This window comes from Toxotes jaculatrix, chromosome 8, assembly GCF_017976425.1.
Source record: "Toxotes jaculatrix isolate fToxJac2 chromosome 8, fToxJac2.pri, whole genome shotgun sequence".
Taxonomy (NCBI): Eukaryota; Metazoa; Chordata; class Actinopteri; family Toxotidae; genus Toxotes; species Toxotes jaculatrix.
The window spans coordinates 13,780,167-13,801,388 of record NC_054401.1 but is presented as its reverse complement, the minus strand read 5'-3'; the positions used below and the strand labels follow the sequence as shown (position 1 = coordinate 13,801,388).

The 21,222-nt window shown below is 40.1% G+C and overlaps 2 protein-coding genes across 2 annotated transcripts; both read left to right on the top strand.

The window, feature by feature from the left end:
* Positions 1 to 775: 775 nt before the first annotated feature.
* On the top strand, positions 776 to 5,359 carry macc1 (MET transcriptional regulator MACC1). Its single transcript, XM_041045134.1, has 5 exons — positions 776 to 914; positions 2,115 to 2,237; positions 2,319 to 4,372; positions 4,582 to 4,770; positions 4,903 to 5,359. The coding sequence occupies exons 2-5, from the start codon at positions 2,123 to 2,125 to the stop codon at positions 5,104 to 5,106; spliced, it is 2,562 nt and encodes an 853-aa protein (XP_040901068.1). The 5' UTR covers positions 776 to 914; positions 2,115 to 2,122; the 3' UTR covers positions 5,107 to 5,359.
* A 13,952-nt stretch (positions 5,360 to 19,311) lies between these two features.
* Positions 19,312 to 20,703, top strand: twist1b (twist family bHLH transcription factor 1b). Its single transcript, XM_041044730.1, has 2 exons — positions 19,312 to 19,975; positions 20,175 to 20,703. The coding sequence occupies exon 1, from the start codon at positions 19,443 to 19,445 to the stop codon at positions 19,947 to 19,949; it is 507 nt and encodes a 168-aa protein (XP_040900664.1). The 5' UTR covers positions 19,312 to 19,442; the 3' UTR covers positions 19,950 to 19,975; positions 20,175 to 20,703.
* The last annotated feature ends 519 nt before the right edge of the window (positions 20,704 to 21,222 follow it).

The following is a 21,222-nucleotide window of genomic DNA, read 5'->3' as shown; positions in this document are numbered from 1 at the left end:
TTCATTTTTTAGACAGACACACATATACATATTTCTTCTACAAAGAACAAATATGTTGTAACAGTCTCAATTAGTGATCTATTCATTCACTCATCACGGCAAATGTGTATAACCTGTTAAGTGAGATAACATTGACTTTTGTCCTTGATGAGATTTAGATGAGTCAACCTCTCAGCTCATTTGGGCTTTGATCTACAGTCACTCAAAACAGCACTGATAATGAGACACAGTTAAATCAAAAAAAAAAAAAAAAAAAAAAAAGAGCCAACCAATAAACACTGTCACTGAGTATCAAAGGAATCACCAAGAAAGAACAGGAGGAAGACATTTGACTTTCTTTTGTTATTTCTTTTTTTTCCTTGTCTATTTACCGGCGTTTGGTTGCCAAATTCTCCCAGTGCTGTGTGGAGTCCAGAGGCTGTGTTCGTGTAAATACTTTTACCAAATAAGTTATTCATATTATTAATATTTAGGCTAAACATTAACTGTGTAGTTTAACTTTGTTTCTTGCGCGTCTCTTCATCGAGTTGGCCGCCTTCAGCGTGTAGCATGGCGCCATGATTTGGTGTTCTCTTCGGCGAGCTTATCGCCAAACCATGGCTCCTGCCGAAACCACAGGTATATTCCGCTCAGTTTCAGGTGTCGCAAGTCCGGCAGAGCGTAAACAGAGCGTTGCATTGTGGGTGTTGTAGTTACCAGCCGCGAGAGGCCACACCTCCGAATGGGGCTCCTGTGTTATTTCAAACTTCCAGTCCCAAAATGCTCCGTGCCCGAGAGCAAACAGATCGAAGAGCTGTAATGTGAGGAGGTGAGCTGCATAGACACTCCTTAGAAAAAAAAGTGTAAATGACAGTGGATTGGCCTCTTTTCCTGCCAACGCGCCGAAGCAAAACTACAAACATCTCATGCCGACGGTGAGATCAAACTTTGTTTTCTTTGTCTCGAATTTAATAGTTTTCATATCCGTGTTTTATTTATCGGAAGTGCCCTTGAAAGGATATGCTTTATTAATGTGTAACTACCGAGGATATACACACCTGTTCAGACGCTGACACTTGTCGGTGGGGTGTAGGTGTGTGTTAGAGAAGCTGGTGCTCTTATGTCTGAATCTCTGCTGCTCAGTGTTTCTTGTTCTGTTTGGATTACTAATGAATGAACGATCTGTTTTGAAAATATTCTCAGCTGATTAAATCAAAACACGAAACACGCGCACGGTCATGATTAAAATAGTTTCTTTAATAGTGAGCAGGGACACTGTACTATAGGAAACACGGTAGAATGCGCGCAAGGTAAGCCTGCCATGCAGTATTTCATCAGGACAGACATTTTTACTGTCAGTAGTACAGTGACAGTGGTGCTGCACTTTGATCATAGCAAGAAGCGCCGAGAGACCCGATTACTGTGTCATAGGCTTGACAAGACCAACCTGTTTTTGTGCACTGGTGTAAGAAACCACATTATTAATGACTGACTCACTGTGACAAGTCATGAATGGGTAGTGTCCTTTTACGCAAACAAGTGACAGACTGAAGAGTTCAGGCTTTATTCCACGTTTGGAACAGTTTTCTGTAACAGACAGAAGCCCTGCGGAAACCCTGGGGCTCACTGTGCTGAATGAAGACAGAACAATAACTTTACTCACATGTCTTTTGTTGTGTGGGGACTTGTTGTTGACATGTGTGCATTTCAAAATATAGGTCTGGTTGTAGATAAGTTTAGGGCTGCAGCTAAGCGTTTTTGTAATCAGCTGGTCTGGTATTATTTTCTTCATTGCTTGATTTGTCCGATAAATAGTCCAAAACCCAAAGATATTCAAGATATTTGTGAAAGAAGACTAAAAAAAAAAAAACAGCTAACATCAATATGTGAGAAGCTGGAGCCAGTGAATTGTTGGCATTTTTCTTAAATTATGACTAAAACATTATCACAATTGTTGATAGATATATAGCAATAGTTATATCAATAAGTGTGGAATATTATTAATTCAGGACCCTCGTTTGATTGCTTAAGGAATGAAAAATGTAACAAATGGACTAGTAAACGCTGTTGGTAAAAGGAAAAAAATGTAGTAAAACTGTAAGTAAAGTAAAACTGTATTGTTTTGTTGTTAACAGATGAAAAAATGGCAGCTGGAAGAGCAAGGTCCTTCCGTCGCGTTGGTAGTCTAATGCGGAGTAAATCTGAGGGGACGTTGATTGACCTCAGTGACAATGCCCCGACAAGCAACAACCTGAATGGTAAAATTCTAATTTTGAAACGTAAGCTACAGCATACAGCACATTGATAATATTAACAAAACCAAACTTTTTTTTTCACAGGTGGGTATGTGACACGAATCACACAGAACTCTGAGTGGCCGGTTTTACAGCCAGAACTCGCTCATCCGTCTCAGCAGACAAAAAATCCCTTTTGGAAAAAACTATCTGGATCAAACCCTTTCTTAGATGACATTGTACACAGCAGCGCAGACAAACACATTTCCAACACATCAAGTCAAAAACCAGACAATGCAAAACATCTTGACACAAATAACGATGACGCCATCAGCACATCTTCAGATGAAGGCAACGTGGGCAATTTTTTGGAAAACAAACACAAAGTTACCAACCGATCCGGGAGATGGAGGAGCGCCTCGGACATTCTGGATGATCTGGAGAGAAGAGTGCCAAAACGGGTGGATAGCTTCAAACCGCCTGGGCCGGTGCTGAACCCAGATTTTGAGTGGCTAAAGAATGACAGAGAGGCCTATAAGATGGCCTGGCTGAGCCACAGGCAGCTAACCCGCTCGTGTCTGGACTTAAATCTGATGAGCCAGAGCCCCGGATGGGCTCAGACCCAGGCCAGTGGCTTTCAGGTTATCTGCAGGATTGACCATGCGGGAGGCTCGGTACAGCTACCGGACTCAGAGGTTACCATCCATATCCCAGAAGGCCATGTTCCTCCTGGAGACGTCCAGGAGGTTACACTGAAAGCAATGCTAGACCCTCCTCCTGGTCTCAATAATAACTACATGACAACCATGAGTCCACTCATAGAGGTGGTCCTCAGCAACATCAACACAAAGGGGTGTATCTCTCTGGAGATGAAACTGTCCGGAGAGGTGAAGAGTGACGCGTTAAGTCAGGTGATGACCACTGTGGTCGGGATGGTGTCCAACAAAAGAGACGGACCTTATCTAAAAGTGGACAGCTGTTACATTTACAAAAACGTGATGCAGATGAAGCTCCAGGATCTGAAAACACATTTTTATGTGATTGCAGTCGCAGAGGCCTCTGCAATCCAGTCCCCTGCTACATCAGTATGGGATTACCTTGACCGCCAGATTACTGTAGCAGTTTATGGTCCCAGGTACATCCATCCATCATTCAAGGTTGTAATAGTGGTTTGCTGTCATGAGGACGTTCCACCAAAGCTTCCATTTTCAGATATATGTCGAGGCAACAAAAACCTGCCTCCACTTGTGTTGCAGCTTTGGGGAAAACATCGGTTTAAACCAGACAAAGTGAACGACCTCCATGTCAGCGTTAGGGTCACAGACTCAGTGTTTAAAATCAAACCTGAGGACAAACTGAAAGAAGTGAGGCAAAGTCGGCTCAAAATAGGGACAGTTTTGCATCTACCAGTTGCATTATCTTGTGCTGGTAATACAGAAATGACTCCCTTTAAGTTAGATCTACAAGTGAAGGAATCAAACACAGCCACTGCTGCACATTTCCAGGTGCCCTCCCCTCCTGCAGCACCCATTCGATCAGAAAAGCGAGTGTCAAGGCAGATAGAAAGGCGGGCTGAAATAGCAAGAACATCGCCCATTCCTGAGGAAAGTGTTCCAGATTTCCCTAAATTTGAAGATAAACCTGTGAACCTACAGTGGTATGGTGTAGCCCTAAAGTCAGTTCTCCGTCAGCCACGCGTAGACTACCTTCTGGAGTACTTCAAGGGGGACACTGTGGCTCTCTTTTCCAGAGAAACCGTTAGGTCAGTGGGTAACTCAAAAGTAAAGGAGTGGTATATCGGGTTTCTGCGAGGTAGGACTGGTTTGGTTCACTGCAAAAATGTCAAGCTCATAACCAGAGACCAGGTGATTGACTTCACCGGCATTCATGTTACCACAGAGGTCCTACTGGACAACATGACGCTGCCCTTCAAGAAGCTTACTTACATGTACTCTGCCATCCAGACGCTGGTCACTGAGCACATAACCAGCTGGAGAGGTTTTGCTGATGCTTTAGGGTACAGCAACCTGTCGCTGGACACCATTACACGGAGGCACGCTGAAACTGAGGCTGATAAGGTGGCCTGTGTTCTGGAAACTCTGAAGGAAGACTGTCACGCTGAGAAGAGCAAGAAAAAGTTTCTGCATGAACTCATGGTGGTAAGAGAAAAATGTACATGTATTTAGCATTTAGCATTTCAATCTTTATGTCCACATACAAAGAAGAAAAATAACAAATCCAATTGTAGCAGAACGTAGGCATACTCACAATCCACCTCTCATGTTACAGCAATTTCACAGCCTGTGTGCTCTGATTTCATATGCTTTCCATGGTTTTTGCAGTAGCTTAATCTCTGTCTTTTTCATAGGGCCTGCTCAAGATGGACTCTGTGAATCTAGTGGCTCAGCTGATTCAGAACACAGTCATCCTGTCCACTGCTGTGGAGCTTGGAGCGCGATGGCGGGATATCGCTGAGAAGATGGGAAAACTCTCCAGTGCTCAGATAGCTGCCTATGAGGCACCACACCGCGGGAAGAGTGGAGAAGTGGGTCCCCAGGTCAGTTTAACGGAAAACACTGAGTACACCAAGCACAGCAGATGGCACAGATCTGATGGAATTTCTGACGTGAATATGATGTATGATGATTTTCTTTTACAAATCAGTTCACTATTTCCTGTTCTGTTGCAGTCAATGTGGAAGCCCGCCTATGACTTCCTGTACTCCTGGAGTCTGCGTTATGGAGACAGCTACAGGGACATGATCCAGGATCTGCACCTGGTCCTGGACAAAATGAAAAACCCTGCCACCAGACAGTGGAGGCAGCTGACTGGTGCCCTCATCGCAGCAAACTGCCTCGATGTCTTTCGAGCCTCCGCGTACCCGAAGAGCTAAACCTATTGCACATGTACTCGCAGTGATGACGCCAGCTTGCACGCACTTGGGAAAAACAGAGACAGGGAGGTTTTGTTACACTGCAGTAAGATTTTGATAAAGATGTTACTTAACTCTTTCTGTTCTTATAACTTTTGCTTTGATTCCATTCATTTTTATTGAGCTGTGAAGGAATGTCACTTCATCTTATAAACAGAAGAAAATGAAGTACAGTTTGTCACTTTTATGTATGTGTCTGTGCCAGTGTAATCTTCTTAAATTTAAATCTACAATAGTTCAGAACTGATACGATTGAAAAGTAGATAATTATTAACTCAGATACTTTTCCATTCTTTTAAACATATACCCAGTACATTAAGTGTTTCTGCAAGTCCATGTTATCCAAATGGCTCATCAGATCCAATGTTCTTTTCCTATCTGATTATTTATGCATCTAATTAGATTTTTAATACTGCGCTGCTGTAACTTCTGCAGTGCCTATGAGCCTTTCCAAGTTTCCTTACATGATTCCACTAACGAATCTCTTGATCATTTTAGCCATTCCACTTACATACAAAGTATATATTCAGTTCCTTTTTATTAGGGTCTGTATCACCATTGTGGAGCTTATTATGTTAGTATGAGTGGGAGTTGTCTCTGCACCATAGTTTAAGCAGGTCAATGGAGAGTCAGAGAACCAATAAATGTGAACACTGTTGCTAACTAACAACCTCAAGGGTTTTAATACGTTAACTTATATTTACTGTAGACTTGAGCGCTGAAAATGAGAATGTTCTTCCAAAGTTAAATGTGCCTTTAAAGTTTCCTGATGCCAGTAAACAATCTAAGAAAAAGCTATTTTACAGTACGTGTGTCATAAACTATTATTGTCTTCAATTTTAGTGTATTTGCTATTTTTTTAAAAATGTTTTTTATTGTAATGTTTTAGATATGTATAAAGCAGATAGTTTCATAAGGTGTCCAATATAACTATTACATATTCATTTTGGAATCATGTTTTTATTGCCAAATGGAAACCTCAGTGTTTAGACTGGTGCCATGTAGAGTATACTGTGCCTTGAGTGACTCAAACTCTAGACTACTATTGATGTATTTGATATTGAAATGAAGATGGATTGCATGAGATATGAATAAATATTACATGCAGTAAGATATCTGATCTGTTTACCTAAATGTGTTATTCATTATAGTGGCTACTACTAAAATAACAAAGCTAATTCAAAAGAGTGTTGTCTTAATTGAACCTCTACATGTGTTATTTAAATCACATTTTAAGACTTAACAACATATGCAACATTTGTAATTTTAGCATTTTAGTAGTTTTAAATCTCACCATCAAAACAAATATCTTTTCCCTGCAGTGTTTCCATTGATTTTCCCTGAATGTTTGCTTTTCCCTACACTGTTTGTTTAAGCTAGTTTCAGCTAAGAGCATTGTGTGCCGGTTCTCGATCAAACAGAGAGCACAGAATGCTGAAGCGACTTTACTTTGGCTCACTGAAAGCACTTCGGGAAAAGTAAATCAAATAAAGAAAATGGTATCAGGCAACTGAGTGAACTGATTCAATCTCCAACATGAGAGTGATTGTATAAGCTTGTACTTAAGAGATTTTTTTTGTGAGGGCTGATGATAAAGAGTGGAGGATAATTTAGCATGAAGGAGTTTAGCGGGAACATCAAAGATAAAATCAGTGATATGAAACATCAGATCTGCTGTTTGTTGAGACGCCAAACAAGAAATTATTTGCACATTACTCAGTGAAATAATAAATTCTGTATGAGCATCTGTCTGGTACAACAAAGTGGTCATATCCTTTTTCTTTTATTGCAGTCCCTCTGTTACTACCCAGACAGCCTGAATTGTGCCACCTCTCATGCAGTAAGAAAAGAAAAATCAGGGAACTGTACCTCATAATTTAGTGTTATGCTCTGTTAAGTGCTTGGAGAAGCATATTTTCCAAATTTTCAGATTAAGCGGACATGGCATTTTTCCTGAATTATTAAGAAACTCTGGTTTAAACCACAGAGCTTCTTTTGTATTGAGCAAATCAAAACTTTTTGCAAGGTGTAAAGAGCATTCAAATATACCACACACAGAAAATCAAAAAGTTACTTGGCCAGATTGAACTTTAATTAACTGACCTCCAAAATAAATTAATGTACCTGAGTATTAAACATTTTTCTCTGGCACATGCACAGCACTGGCCTGTGAGCACTGTACTTGCTGCATACTTTATTTGGGGTCACAGAGAAGACAAAGGTTCGCTGTTCACTGAAGGATTTTCTGTCAGATTATCCACCCGATGCTTTGGCTCCCATTTATGACTCATCACAGATAAACAACAAAGAGTGAGTCATGGAACCAAACATTATTGACTGAATATCAGCACTGAACATTGTTGCTGTTGCTGAGAGCATCCAAAACTATGACTTTAACGTAATTTACTCGGTTGCAATGTGAAACATTTACAAATGAGTTACACAAAATTAGAAAACAAGTGGCTCAAAATGTGCAAAAGAGCTGGTGTTTCTCTATATTTCAAATACTAAGGATCACCCATATAAAATGATAGCATTGTTGGGTGTATGGTTTAGTATTGTGTTTTCAGGGTTATAATATATTGTGCTGGATGCTGCCACAACAAGTGACAGGCTGAAGCATTGACAGTAAAATGTCTGAGGCATCCAATTTAAAAATGGACACTGCCTTTTTAGGTCCCCATTTTTCAGATGCAGTGAGGCATTCAACTTTGTGACTAATGAAATGTGACCACTTTTGTTTTGGGAGCCTTTTATAGCAGCAGACAGAGAGTGAGACTGCAGATAACATCATGAACATTGCAGCCTGTCAGAGTCTTCGGTGATATCACATGTCCTGACATAAATAGCAAGCTATAGCGCTGTGTGTTGGCATCTTTCACACTGATTCGATCATCAGAACCTGACTAAAACATGCAGGATAAATAACATTGATCAACACGTTCTCCAGATACAGTGAGATACAACGCGTTTGTATCTCACTGTATCTGGATGATCTTGCAGTGTCAACTATAGTTTCCCTATTGTCTTCACTGACAGAGAAACCTCTGCATGCTGAAATGCTAAACTCAGAGCATTGGAGAGAGCAGGTTATGTTGCCCTCTGCTTTTTGAGTGCAAAACTGGTCATCCAAATTAAATAGAAGGATGTTACATAACTCTCTTCTAATTCTTCAAAAGTCGTTGTTACCTGTTCAGACAAATAGGAGGAAAACATCAGCATGCAGTATTTGTAAAACTGTTCTTGCACATTAATCTGCATCAGGTGTTTAGATGTTGATGATGTAAAATACTTCAGAATAATTTCCGCTGTCAGTGTTGAAATTAGAATCGCAGTTTTTTTTTTACTGTCAATTGAGCTTTTGTTCACTATGATTACAGACAATGGCATTCTCAATTACTCAGTTCCCATTAGGAGAAAACTATTTTTGCTCATTTTGACTTTTCTGGCATTTACCCTGTCTACACACCAGGCATATTAACTCAAACCACAACAGAGCCACCACGACAATTCGCCTTGAGCAACCATCTTTTTTCTTTCTTTTTTTTTTTTTAACATACCACATTTACTGAAGTATGACTCATCTTACCATCACTTTTGCCCACTTCCCAGCAGACCTATGTCTGTCCTCTTTCCCCACTTCATTTGCAAAAGTACATTTTTGGTTGTAGAAGTGCTAAATTTGGCGTTTTTCCCCTGAACTTTGGACAGATTGCTCTCTTTGAAACTATACGACCAACACAAAATAGCACAGTCGGCACAGACTGCGTGTTTATGTCCACAGCTTCTCCAGACTGGAAACATGGAGCGCTGCTGTTCCTCATAACACATCAACACATTAACACATTGAATGGTCCTTATCACTGATGCTCCTGCCAAACCTGTATCAACACCAAGTCCTGCCATTTAGCGTGTGAATATTTAACTGTAATGAAGAAAATACGTGTTGAAGTGCCTTCTGTTTCTTGTGGATTCTTTGTAGAGTAAAATGCGACACTGAAAATGTTTTCAGACTTGTACACGCTTAACTTTATCCCCAACTTCAGCTTTAAAATTCCAGTAATGCATGAAACTAGGCTCACATCCAAAATGCTGAGGTTTGTGCTGCAATGTACAGAGATAATTTGCATAGCAGGCTTCATGTGTGTTTCCTGGTTTCTTGGCCTCTTCATTCAAGGTAAATACCCCCTATATAGACTCCATTTCAAGACTACAGATCCTATTCTTCATCAGAACGATGGACAGGGTGAGACCTCACAAACAAAGCTCATCTCATCTCAGCTGCTCAGTCTGCTGTGGTGATCCAGGTGGAATTAAGGAGGGTTTGACAGGATTTTTCTGTCAGGATTTTTCTTTAAGAGGGAAAAAAAAATGCTGAAATTACTGTTTCATTTGACTCTTATCCCAGGAAACAGCCAAGAAAAACTTTGTCCGCCCGTGCATTTTTTTTTTCACTGAAATTTGGATGATGCACTAACTGAGAAAATGTTGACCAACTTTCACATTACAGTTGTGCTTTTTACTCTTCTCTTTCTCCTAAAATGGCTTACATCTTTTCCCAGGAACACTAAAATGAGCGAGTTCAGTGATTTGTGATCTGTTGCTACAAATGCTGAGCTTCATATCACCAAGATTGCACACATTCATCACACACTGACACAATTCTAAAGCACATTTTGTGTTTTGACCCAGAAGTTTCATCTCTAATGAGATATATTGTGTTTTCACTGTGGACCAAAAATAGAAACCACCTCCAAGCAACACAGAACGTGATGCTTTTAATCCAGTGGGTGGCGCCATTGTATTGATGTTGGGTTGGTTTCAGTGCTCATCCATATTTGTTCATTTGTGTCAACTCTGATGTGTTATTACCAAACAACACCTATTCAGTGAATAAATGATAACATAATATAGTCTCATCGTGTTGTCCATCTGTCAAGGAAATTACTTCATGCAACAATAACAGAGATAATGATTTTCCTGAACAGCACCGTAAACAAATCACAGAGAACAAAAATAAAGCGTAAACAATAAAGTGTGAACCTTATTTACCTATTGTTTCAAATCTCCACCGTCTTAAAGAGACATTTACATTGTAAACATTACAATCGAACTACAAGCATTTTGGGTCATTTTAAGTTTGTTTTTTTTTTTTCTTTCCTAATGAACAAATTTCAGCATGCTGATAGACGTCTAACATACCCAACCATTCTCCTATAAGAAATCATGCTCAGAGTCCAAACAGAGTCCACTCTGATTTCCGAAGCCAGCAGCCCTGGGAGCCATCCACAAATCACTGTTATGAACAGAAGCATTCCTCTGTCCTCTAGGGTATATAAGGCTTCATTTGGTTTGCCTCCATGATATATGTTAAGGGCAAGAAGTCATTTAGCTTTCAATTTATTAGCTTGGTGATTTATGCATGCTGCAAAGGTAGTGGTGGCGTCTCCTAGCCCACCACCCCCACCATCCTCCACCTTCCACCCTCTTGAGATTGGACACTAATAATTTGGTAATAGATGATGTGAAAGCAGAGAAAGTTCAGCAATTAGAAGAGTCAGAAAAAAAAAGAACACAGGTTTACTGTTTCTATGGCTGCACTTCATTTATCACTGGTGTTTTAGTCACTCACTAAAGGATTAAATGCTGAGACCACAGCAACCTGCACTAAGGTTGGACTTCATGTGTATTGAGAAAATGAAAGCAAACATGACAGCACACCTACAGCAAAACTGAAGCTGTATTAACTTGATTTAGGTCTGAAAGTTACAATATATAAGCTGCCTTTTTTCCTTGAAACAGTTTTTTAAAATGGTGAACTCTTATTTGCATGTAACACATACAAATGCATAATATGGCCGACAACAAAGTCTGTTTTAAAACATCAAAATCAGAGATCTAAACTGAATATTGGAGGTTACATTTCTTCCTGTCTGCTAATCCATATCACAAAAATGGAGGAATTGTTGTAGAGTGTAAACCTGTAATGGTTTGTATGTTTCCAGTTTTAGCTGAAAATGTTTGCGGTGTATGTTACAAGGTGTCGATTTTTGTCCAGAGTTCAATGCCTTTCTTCTGACTAACAGCCTGCTTGGAGCCTCTTCCTATGACCACCGCTGGGAAAGAGGAAGCTCTGTTACCAAATGACTCACAGGGAAAAAAACAACCTGAAGTGTTTGGCAGCGTACGGAGCGGCTTTGTGAGTAATCACCATCATCCACATCCTTGGACACCTCACTTTGCTCACACTCTCACTTTTTCCATCAACCAACCCTACAGAAACTGAGTTTCGTCATGGCAGAACACTGTGATAAAGGAAAATTAGAAGACACAAATAAACCCAGTATTTTTTGATAAACATCTGCATCTGCACCTCAGACCACAACAAAGCCCCTGATTTACTGAGATGACTTTGCCTTCAGTGGAATGATGGCAAAGTCTCTCTCCAGTTCCGCTTATGTTAGTAGATGTGTTTATTTTTGTTGATGTGATCACATCCTATCTTGCGGCAAAAAGTTTAGTCAGGTGTACCATGGTGGTGTGGGGGAGGTGCAAAGAGTGTGTCTGCTGACGGGTCTGATGTACCAACTGTGACACTCCCAGTTCAACAGCAATCTAAAAACCAGATGGAGGAGGACTGGGAATGAGACATGGGAATGTTAAGGATTGCAGCACAATATAGTGATAATGTCCACTGTTTTCTCTCTCTTTTCATTATTTTCTCTTCTTTAAAAACTGTATTTTTCCTAAAGCAAAAGCTCTAACAAGAGGCTGCATTTCACCTTCAACTCTCAGGCATTTTTAAACATGTAACAATCATGATAAACCATTGGCCTCTGTTTACATTACTCTGAATACTTTTAGAACACCAGTGGTGGAATGAGTATTCAGATCCTTTACTTGAGTAAAAGTGCTAATACAACAACATAAAAATACATTACAAGTAGAAGGCATGCACTCAAACTCATTCAAGTACTAAAAAGTATTTAAATGAATTCAAAGTCAATCAAATTATCAGATTGTCAACACTGATGCATCAGCAGCATTTTACTGCAGTAGCTGGCCATAGTGGAAAAAAAATAAATCTATAATATATAATTTTTATATACAGCAAGGTAGGTTAATGCAGTAGTTCCCAAACTGGGGGTTGGACCCTTTTAAAGGGTCACATGACAAAGCTGAGTGGTACTGACATGATCATTTGAAGAGGAAAGATAACAATATGTAACACAAATCTGTATTTTTTAGGACTTTTCTCTAATTTTTGTCTTTGTTGTAGAATTTTGGAAAATTTTACCTTTTGGACCTCAAACAGATATTTAATTGAAACCAACTGAGGAGTTCAGAGGGGGAAGTCACTTTTGGCGGAACTGCTGACAACTCATTGTCAGACACCAAACACCACAAATAATTCCCTCTGAAATGAGGTGGATTCATACCTCACTATTGTACTTTTACCTTCCACCACTGTAACGTAACAGACATATAGTAGTTTCCACTGAAACCACTGCAGCTTGTTCTTATAGTAAATAGCCATTCCTTTCACCAGCTGTTACTTTAAGAATTTCCAGCAGATGGTGAGAACAGCCATAAGCTGCAGGTGTCTACACTTCACAAAGGCAAGTAATGTCTTTGACAGACCTGAGCTCCTGAGCTCAGACAATCCACCTTCACTCTGTCTTGACAGCTCTGTAGGTCATCCCCGTAGAGAGTGATGTGAAACAATCCGTATGTTTGTGAGAATAAAAGAAAAAGACTTGAAATATACAGCAATTATAGTCTCTCCAGCAACTTTTTTTAAATGCCTTCGCTCTTCTAAATGGACATGCCTGATGGCGATAATCAGGCTGAATGATTTTTCATCTTGAAAAGAGCTGGGTGGTCACAATCACACAACTTCCACATTGATGAGCAAAAGTAAACAACCCTGAGATAGAGAGAGAGAGGAAAAAAAAAAAAGCTAAATCTACAGTCAGCTGAGATCGGGGAGGGGAGATAAATCCGTCAAAGAAGAGTGTCTTCTTGGCTAATTTCTGTCAACCAAGAGGAAGAACAAGCAGGGCTGAGGGGTTCCCATTCCAAAAACAACATAGCTGGAGAGGTAGCCTATTGTGTCCTGACAGATTGGTCTGACTGAAGGAGGAGGAGGAGGTCGCTTCTAACTGACACTCTGGGAGGAGCAGAGGTGAGCAGAAATCTGGGGGAGATGGGAACACAGCTGTGGTTCAGAGGAGAGTTAGTGTAGTTACTACCTCGCATAATTCAGAGACGACTGCCTGCAAAGGTTGTTTGAGTGTCTTTGAATTTATTACACATGCTTGTTGGGTTGAAAAGTACCTAGGTAGATTGAAAAAGGGGGGTGAGGAATGGCAAAATTCTATCTATCTATCTATCTACCTATCTATCTATCTATCTAAGATAGATAGATAGATAGGTAGATAGATAGATAAGCAGCTGATGTGATCCTCCACACTCGTCTTCTGTTGTTTTTGGCGAAGGACGGGGGACCCTCCTCTGTCCTGATCACTCCCCAGGTCCCCGCACCCCGCCTCCACACCTCTGCCCATCATCCCCCCTGTACGCTATTCATCCTCAAGTGCAGCTGGAGCACTCTGTTTGACCTCCCCTCTCCTCACAGAGCCCTTATTAACAGGGACTGTAGTGGGACTCCTCGCAGCACTTGTGGTTAGAGCGAAGAACCACACTGGACTACTGACGTTATGCTCATCACTTACATAAGTCGATGTGGCGTGCCATGGTACGCAGCTTTCCACCTCTGCCAGGGTTATTTTGCTGGGCTTTAAGCCATAGATAAAGATAAAAAAAGACACTGTGGTTACATTTGCAACAGTTAGTTCTTTTTTTATTATTTCATATTGTGAGCATGACTGATGACATTCCAGCCAAAGGTGGTTTTTTGCCAAGACGCCTTGTCAGTTATGTTCAATATATGAAACAATAAAAGCACTAGCTTGTGGGGAAATGACAGCAGTGCATGAGAATTATTTCTTTTTCCCTGTGTTTGTGATTGTTATCCAGCATGCACCCACAAAGCACTTTTAGATGTTAGTGTAATCTTATGAAAATACTCTGTCCATTCCACAGATGCCTTCATTTACTGTTACTGTTTTGCAAGAACAAATAGTTCTTAGAGCACCAACAAGACTGCTGCTATATTTTGCATTACAAGTTGTCTCACAATGCTTATTTGTATACATGACATATTATCGTGGTTTTTATACTATTACACTACAACACATATTCAGATAAAGAGTCAGTATATCTTCAGTACAGCTCAGTCATAAAGTAGGAAAGTGACACATTTTTTGTGGTGTTGGCTCCATTCTCCAGCACATTTGACCTGAAACTGAAAAGCAGTAACGCTGAGGTTAAAGTGACTTTCGGCTTTTATTTGAGGCCACTCACGTCCATGACAGATGAACAGTGTAAGATTTGTAGCCTGCTGTATACTTTCTTCTACATTTCACCGGGACAATTTCATCATCCAACAATAATTTCAACTAAAACTGTTGACAGCGAGATCTGTGGATTATCAAGAGTACCTGGAGTATTGTCTCTGGAAAAACACGTTACGAGTTTTATGAATGTTATTTTTCAATGTTAGGAGCAACACAAACAAAATTCCATTGTACTAGGGTGGTGAAGGAAATCACTGTAACAGATACTTCAAAATTCAGCGCATAAAACCAAAACTATCTTCACAGATACCACTACCTGAAAGTTGTTTTTTTTTTGGGGGGGGGGGGGGGGTGGGGGGGGGGTGGGCGGGTTCATATTGTTTCCTGAAGTACAATGTCTTATATGAAATAATAATGATAATTGATTTTTTACAAAAATAAATCTATTCTATATATTTGTTTGCTATCCATTTTCTGTGCACTTGTGTGCAATAATACAAGCACAGCACCACGAACATCTAGATGATAACAAAGAGGAATCAACAACTTTCAGAACCAGATTCAGTCAAAACCTCAGTGAAGGATGTGCACACACAGACACAGTACTCTCTAAACTCACAGTAGCACCTGTCAAGCTCTTATAGTCTGGCCAGACTATGGTAAAGCTACTGTAACTCTGAGAACAGATATTTTCATTGCACGGGTCATTGCACTGGTGTCCATGCTGCAGCAGCCTGGGTGAATGTGTGTGTGGTCTGCTGGGTGGCAGCGTGCTTTATGGACAGCAGAAGGCACGGCTCAGTGATACTGAGGTTTACGTTTTAGTTTTGATGTTCATCTTATGGCCTTCATTGCCAGAGAAAAAGAAAATCTACAAGGGTTAAATGTAGAAATCAATGATTCTCAACACTTTTGTTTTTCCTCACTGCATAGTTTATGTTGTGTTGTTGTTTTCTGAGTAAAGTTAGACCAGTGAAACTCTTTCTCAAAGCCTTGGAGGAAGCCCTGTGTTTGTTTTGTGTGTGTGTGTGTGTGTGTGTGTGTGTGTGTGTGTGTGTGTGTGTGTGTGTGTCTGTGTTTTTTAAACAGAGATTATACTGCTGGGATGCCAGTTCTTCCACAGACCCCACAGCACCCTGAGCTTCCAAGCTGTGAAAACATACTGGAGGTTTGTTGGTTCTTAGTGGCTAATAGGGTGTCATTGTGTGGTAAAGCTGTCTGATATCCCACAATAATCAGGATGACATGAACAGATTTATCAGTGCACATGTTACACACACACCCAGATACTCATTTGCACCTCTTGCACAAAATCAGCCAATTCTACCAAGGAAATGATCACTTTTCATGAGGTAAAACTCTAGGAACGAGCAGGCTTCGCTGCATTTTCCTCACACAAAGTTAAATTGTGCTTTGCTACAGAAATACCGACTTGAACCACGATTAGAACCTGCAACATCAAAGCATGCGGCTTTCAAAGGCTTTCTTTTTACAGCTAACTTCAGGGGTCCTGGCTCCTATGCGTCCAGACAGCTTATAAAGGGCTGTTTTCATCCTCACCTCTCAATTCAACACCCCAAATCCTCTCTCGCCACCACTGGACTGTTGTTATCAGGAAAAAAAAGAAAAAGGAAAACCTGATATGATGTCTGGATTTCTCTACATAATGGGACATTTTGAAGCTATTGCTGAGGAAAAATCCTGTCATCCAACCCTGCTGCTTGACCTCGTTAGTCCCGAGGGTTGATTAGAGGCTATCTGGGACTGCTCTTTGAAGAACGCACTCCTGTCTTTTCTCATCCCGTGCAGTCGATCCATCTTGGCAAGCTGGCATTGGACTCATTGCGGTTTAACTTTAATGGAGTGAACATGAATATCACTGTCAATTGTGGGAGCCTCGTACATGTGGAGGACTGTGGTTTGTTATTTCAATAGATATGAGTAGGCTGATAGAGAAACACTGCCTTCCAAGGCCGGAGCAGAGAAAATAGACAGGTCTCTGTGGATCTGGCTCTGGCTCAGGACTTAGTGAGTGAGAGCCTGAGCAGTGTCTGCCTTGATGTGACCTCAGGGAGGGGTGGTTAATGACGCTTTGGGGTCATTCATGACTGGTGTGTCAAGTTGCATGAGTCAGTAATATACACTTGACTTTATCATAACACCCACTCACTGCTCATTGATAAGGACAAAGGCATCCTTCATCCGTTATGTGCCACTGCTCCGGGCCGAGCGGACAGCATCATACAGTAAATCACACTGAAAAACAATCAGCGCCGTTTATCTCCTCTTCACAGTCGTGTAATTGTCAGGCCCTGAGAGTCTTTCACTGACTGATGAAGGTTTTGTCTTTATTAAAGATCAACACCGGAGAAGTTGTCCTGTGGTGACATCATATTTGAGAGAGGCAGCTGTGTTTTCTCAGAGACACTTCAGCAGCAAAGTGCTGAACTCCACAGAGAAATCTGCCAAGAAATGTAAATGTGGAGTGGGTGTAAATACTAGCTTTTGCATTATTGGTTAAAAACAAAATGGAATGATGGCGTGTCCTCATGGACCAAGGGTCTGAGGTACTGATCGTGTTATTGCAACATCCCTGGTTCAAATCTGGCCAGAATGGGAACAGTTCAATTGATCTCTGAAGGAGAGAAAGATCTGAGATTCCATCACATTCAATAAAACAACAAGGGAAGAAAAGGAAAAATATAAAATAACAAAACAAGTAAAAGGAAGCTTACAAACAACAGATATTTGTTACACGTCTCACACATCGTTTACTCAAGTGAAAGTATTAATACAGCAGCTATTAATACAACTATTAATATAAAATTGCAATGTGTAAAGTTACTAGTAACTACAGCTGTTAAATGGAGTAGAGTAAAAACATTTTCCTCTGAAATGACATGGGGTAGAAGCATCAAAAAGCACAAGAAGGAAATACTCACGTAAACTACAAGTACCACAACATTGCACTGAAGTGCAGTACTTGAGTAAATGTATTTAGATACTTTTCACCTCCGTAAAGGCAAAATTCAAGCCAAAAATACTTGAAACGCTTTTGAAACGACACATTATTGTGAAACGTTAAGACTTTCTTTACACTATGAATGAAATATATAACATATTCAGGATTAGAAATCAATTTTAAAGCAAAATCTGCCACCTTCTGCTTCTTTTATTATGAGATACAGCAGGGAAAACAATGAAGACTAGGGTGGCATGTGCTGAGATCAGCACCATGGACAGGGCCATTAGACAGGTACACTCACCTTGAAGAGCTGATCTTTCTCATGTTTTTTTTTTTCATTCAGTATCATCATTACCAAGCATTACTTTATAAAAGTTCACATTTACTTTGTAGAAGACTTAAACAAGTGAATGAGCATGCATTTTTAGCCAGAAAACAACATGTAAGAAATGTGACCATCTCTTTAGTTGTTAACTGTTTGATTTAAAAAAAAAAAAAAAAAGAAACAGCATAAGTCTCACTTAAACAAGCCTGTGTTTCCCCTGGAACAATACTTCACTCTCAGGCCTCCACGAAGATGTAAATGGATGTTCGCTGGTGTTGTGACCTCTGACCCTCACTGCCCCCCTGTTTCCTGAACCAGATGCTGCTCCTGTGGACCACAGCCATCTCAACCTAAACAAAGTAATCCTCCACTAAACAAGATGGATATTGTATCACCAACCTAGTAAATACCAGAGGACCTTATACACAGAGCTGCTCTCTTCTCATCCCCAACTGGAACCTACAGGGAATAATCACTTCTTCCATTGTTTTATGGATGAACAAAGAAACTCCAACTTTATTTTCCAACAGGTTTACATATATTTTGTGGTATGTTACAGTATACAAAAAAACATGCCCTCTTGTGGGGGATATAATGAGAGCATGCAGTACTCCTCCAAGGAAAAGTTTGAAACTTTGCAGTACTGGCTGCATGTCAAAAATGTAAGATTGGGATCATATGTTGCCTATATGAAAGTCCTTTGATCTGACTTGGTTTAAGTAAGACTAGATGGAAACATAAATCCCAAATCCATGTGGGTTAGGTCTGCAGAGATGTGCCAAGGTTGCATAATACTAGCCTTAAAAAAAGTGTCAGCTCATGCAATTACTGGAGATTTAATATATATATATATATATATATATATATATATATATATATATATATATATATATATATATATATATATATATATATATATATATATAAAGCAGCAGTGATGTAAGGAAACAGTAGTTATTTTATTTGGATGCCGATGAAAGGGTGCAGTGATAAAAATACTCATTAGCTGCGCTCAGACCAGCAGAAAAAGCAAGGTTGTCACAATATGTTGATTTAGATTTTATTTCGCTGTTTTTTAGATGTTTTTTTTTTTTTTTTTTTTAGTAAATGCACAGTTCTAGGTCATTTATTTTTCGATTTCTCCTTCCTTTTGCGAACCTAAACACAAGATTATTTAGTCTGATGAGAATTATTATTGGAGTCATAGTGATTAATATTACATCTATATTTTTGTGATAGTAGTATAATGTTGTGAAATAGCAGTGTTACTCGGTTATCTTTTCCAGCTCTGACTTTGTATTAAGAGCGTTTCTGATAGTTCCGTGGATGCTCCCACCCCTCGCCTCGCGTAATTCATCTTCTTAGCCAATCCTGTCCCTCCCCAAAAAAGTTTACGCCATGCAGCCTATAAGAACTGCCTAAGTTTCACAAGTATCAGAAAAGACTTGTCCTCCCAAGAACCCATCTATGGATACTTTGGTGTCTTCAAAGCCGCACAGACAGTCTACAAGTGGACTACTCCTTTGACTTCATGAGAGGGAAATAATTTTTTTGGCACACTTTCTGGCCGCCATCTACCCAAGTGGAGATGTCTGAGGAAAATATGGGGGAAGAGTCGAGCAGCTCCCCTGCCTCTCCTGTGGACAGCCTGAGCAACAGCGAGGGGGAGCTGGAAAGACAACCGAAGAGATGTGGGAGGAAGAGGAGACCGAGCAGGAAAAACGGGGAGGACTCAGATAGCCCGACCCCTGGGAAAAGGGGGAAGAAGTCCAGCAGCAGCAGCCCCCAGTCTTTCGAGGAGCTCCAGTCGCAGCGGGTCATGGCCAACGTCCGGGAGCGACAGAGGACCCAGTCTCTCAACGAAGCGTTCGCAGCTTTGCGGAAAATTATCCCCACTTTGCCCTCGGACAAACTCAGCAAAATACAGACCCTAAAACTCGCAGCCAGATACATCGACTTCCTCTGCCAGGTGCTGCAGAGCGACGAGCTGGACTCCAAAATGTCAAGTTGTAGTTATGTGGCTCATGAGAGGCTGAGCTACGCCTTCTCTGTATGGAGGATGGAGGGCGCTTGGTCCATGTCAACATCTCACTAGCACCTGGAGAAATTGTGCCCAAAATGGTACGCTCGCTTTGTCAAGAGAACTGCATGATCCTTAGAGACTGAAACTGTGGAAAAATAAATAAATAAAGTAACACAATACACACAATGTTTACTACGGCTGAGCTGTGGCCTAACGCAACCTACCAGTGCAACAATCTGAAAGTGTGTTGTTTTCTGCAGAGTTTAGTGATAATTCAATGCCTTATCTAATCTACAGGTGACTGCTGAATCTACTTATCACATTCTGACGGGACAAATCTGGAGTCCAATGCTGGATACATGGGATCACTCTATTTAAAACCAAAGACGACAGAAGGTCTGGGGATCATTTTCTTTTGCAGAGGCCCGATTGGGGACTTTCAGCCGTGTGTTAGCTCCATACACCCCGCATTCAAATGTGTTTTCATGTTGTTGACGACGAATGTTGAAAATTTAATGTGTTTTTAAAGCAAAGATTTTAGTCTTCCTTTCTTTTCTTTTTTTTTCTTTTTTTTTTTTACTGCATGCCTTTGGACTTATTTCTTTGGAGGTCAAAGTGCATTATTGAAGCTGTCTCAGTGTCTCAGTGTTTTTTGGGGATTTTTTTGTGTGAGACTGTCAACTGGTGGTGTAGCTCACATTACAGACTGACTGTGTGGATCTAACCTGTGCAACCAAAAAAAAAAAAAAAAAAAATCTGAAAAAAAATTTCAGAACGCATTTATTTATTTATTGGTAAAACGTGTTACTTTGAGGAATGGAGCCTGTGTCTGAAATACAAATACATTCCTATTTTTTATTATCGTTTTTGTAAATGTTTGTATATTTTTTGCATTAAAGAAAATGACGAGGAATTTGCTTGATTGTCATTTTTTATGTCAGTCTATTTAAATTGTTAACCTAGTTTAATGGCAAACGGCTGGAGAGGCCAATATTAAAATAGATAATAATAACAAATGGAAATTTTGCATTAAAGGACAACACATTGCTTCTGTACATATATGAACTGGACTAAGCCTCAAAACATCATTAATGATTATAAGCTTCCACAATATAGCTCCAGTCACTTGGGAAAACAGATTTTTATTGGCTCGAGTAAAAGCGTTGGAGAAACATGCAGCTAATTCTTTTTTCTTATATTGTTACACATCCAAAAAGAAGAAAGAAAAAAAAACAACAACGAAGGATTTGATACACTCTTCACTCAGTTACATCTAGAACTATTTAAGGAAAGCCCAACTATCACACATGGGCTGATTTAAATGTGGAAAAAGTTGTAAAAAAAA

Bases quoted from the DNA above. Each gene is read 5' to 3' on its own strand.
- macc1 (XM_041045134.1), top strand. From the start codon at position 2,123: ATGGCAGCTGGAAGAGCAAGGTCCTTCCGTCGCGTTGGTAGTCTAATG. The intron at 2,238-2,318 runs GTAAAATTCTAA...TTTTTTTCACAG, and splicing joins GACAAGCAACAACCTGAATG to GTGGGTATGTGACACGAATC. The intron at 4,373-4,581 runs GTAAGAGAAAAA...TCTTTTTCATAG, and splicing joins TTCTGCATGAACTCATGGTG to GGCCTGCTCAAGATGGACTC.
- twist1b (XM_041044730.1), top strand. From the start codon at position 19,443: ATGTCTGAGGAAAATATGGGGGAAGAGTCGAGCAGCTCCCCTGCCTCT.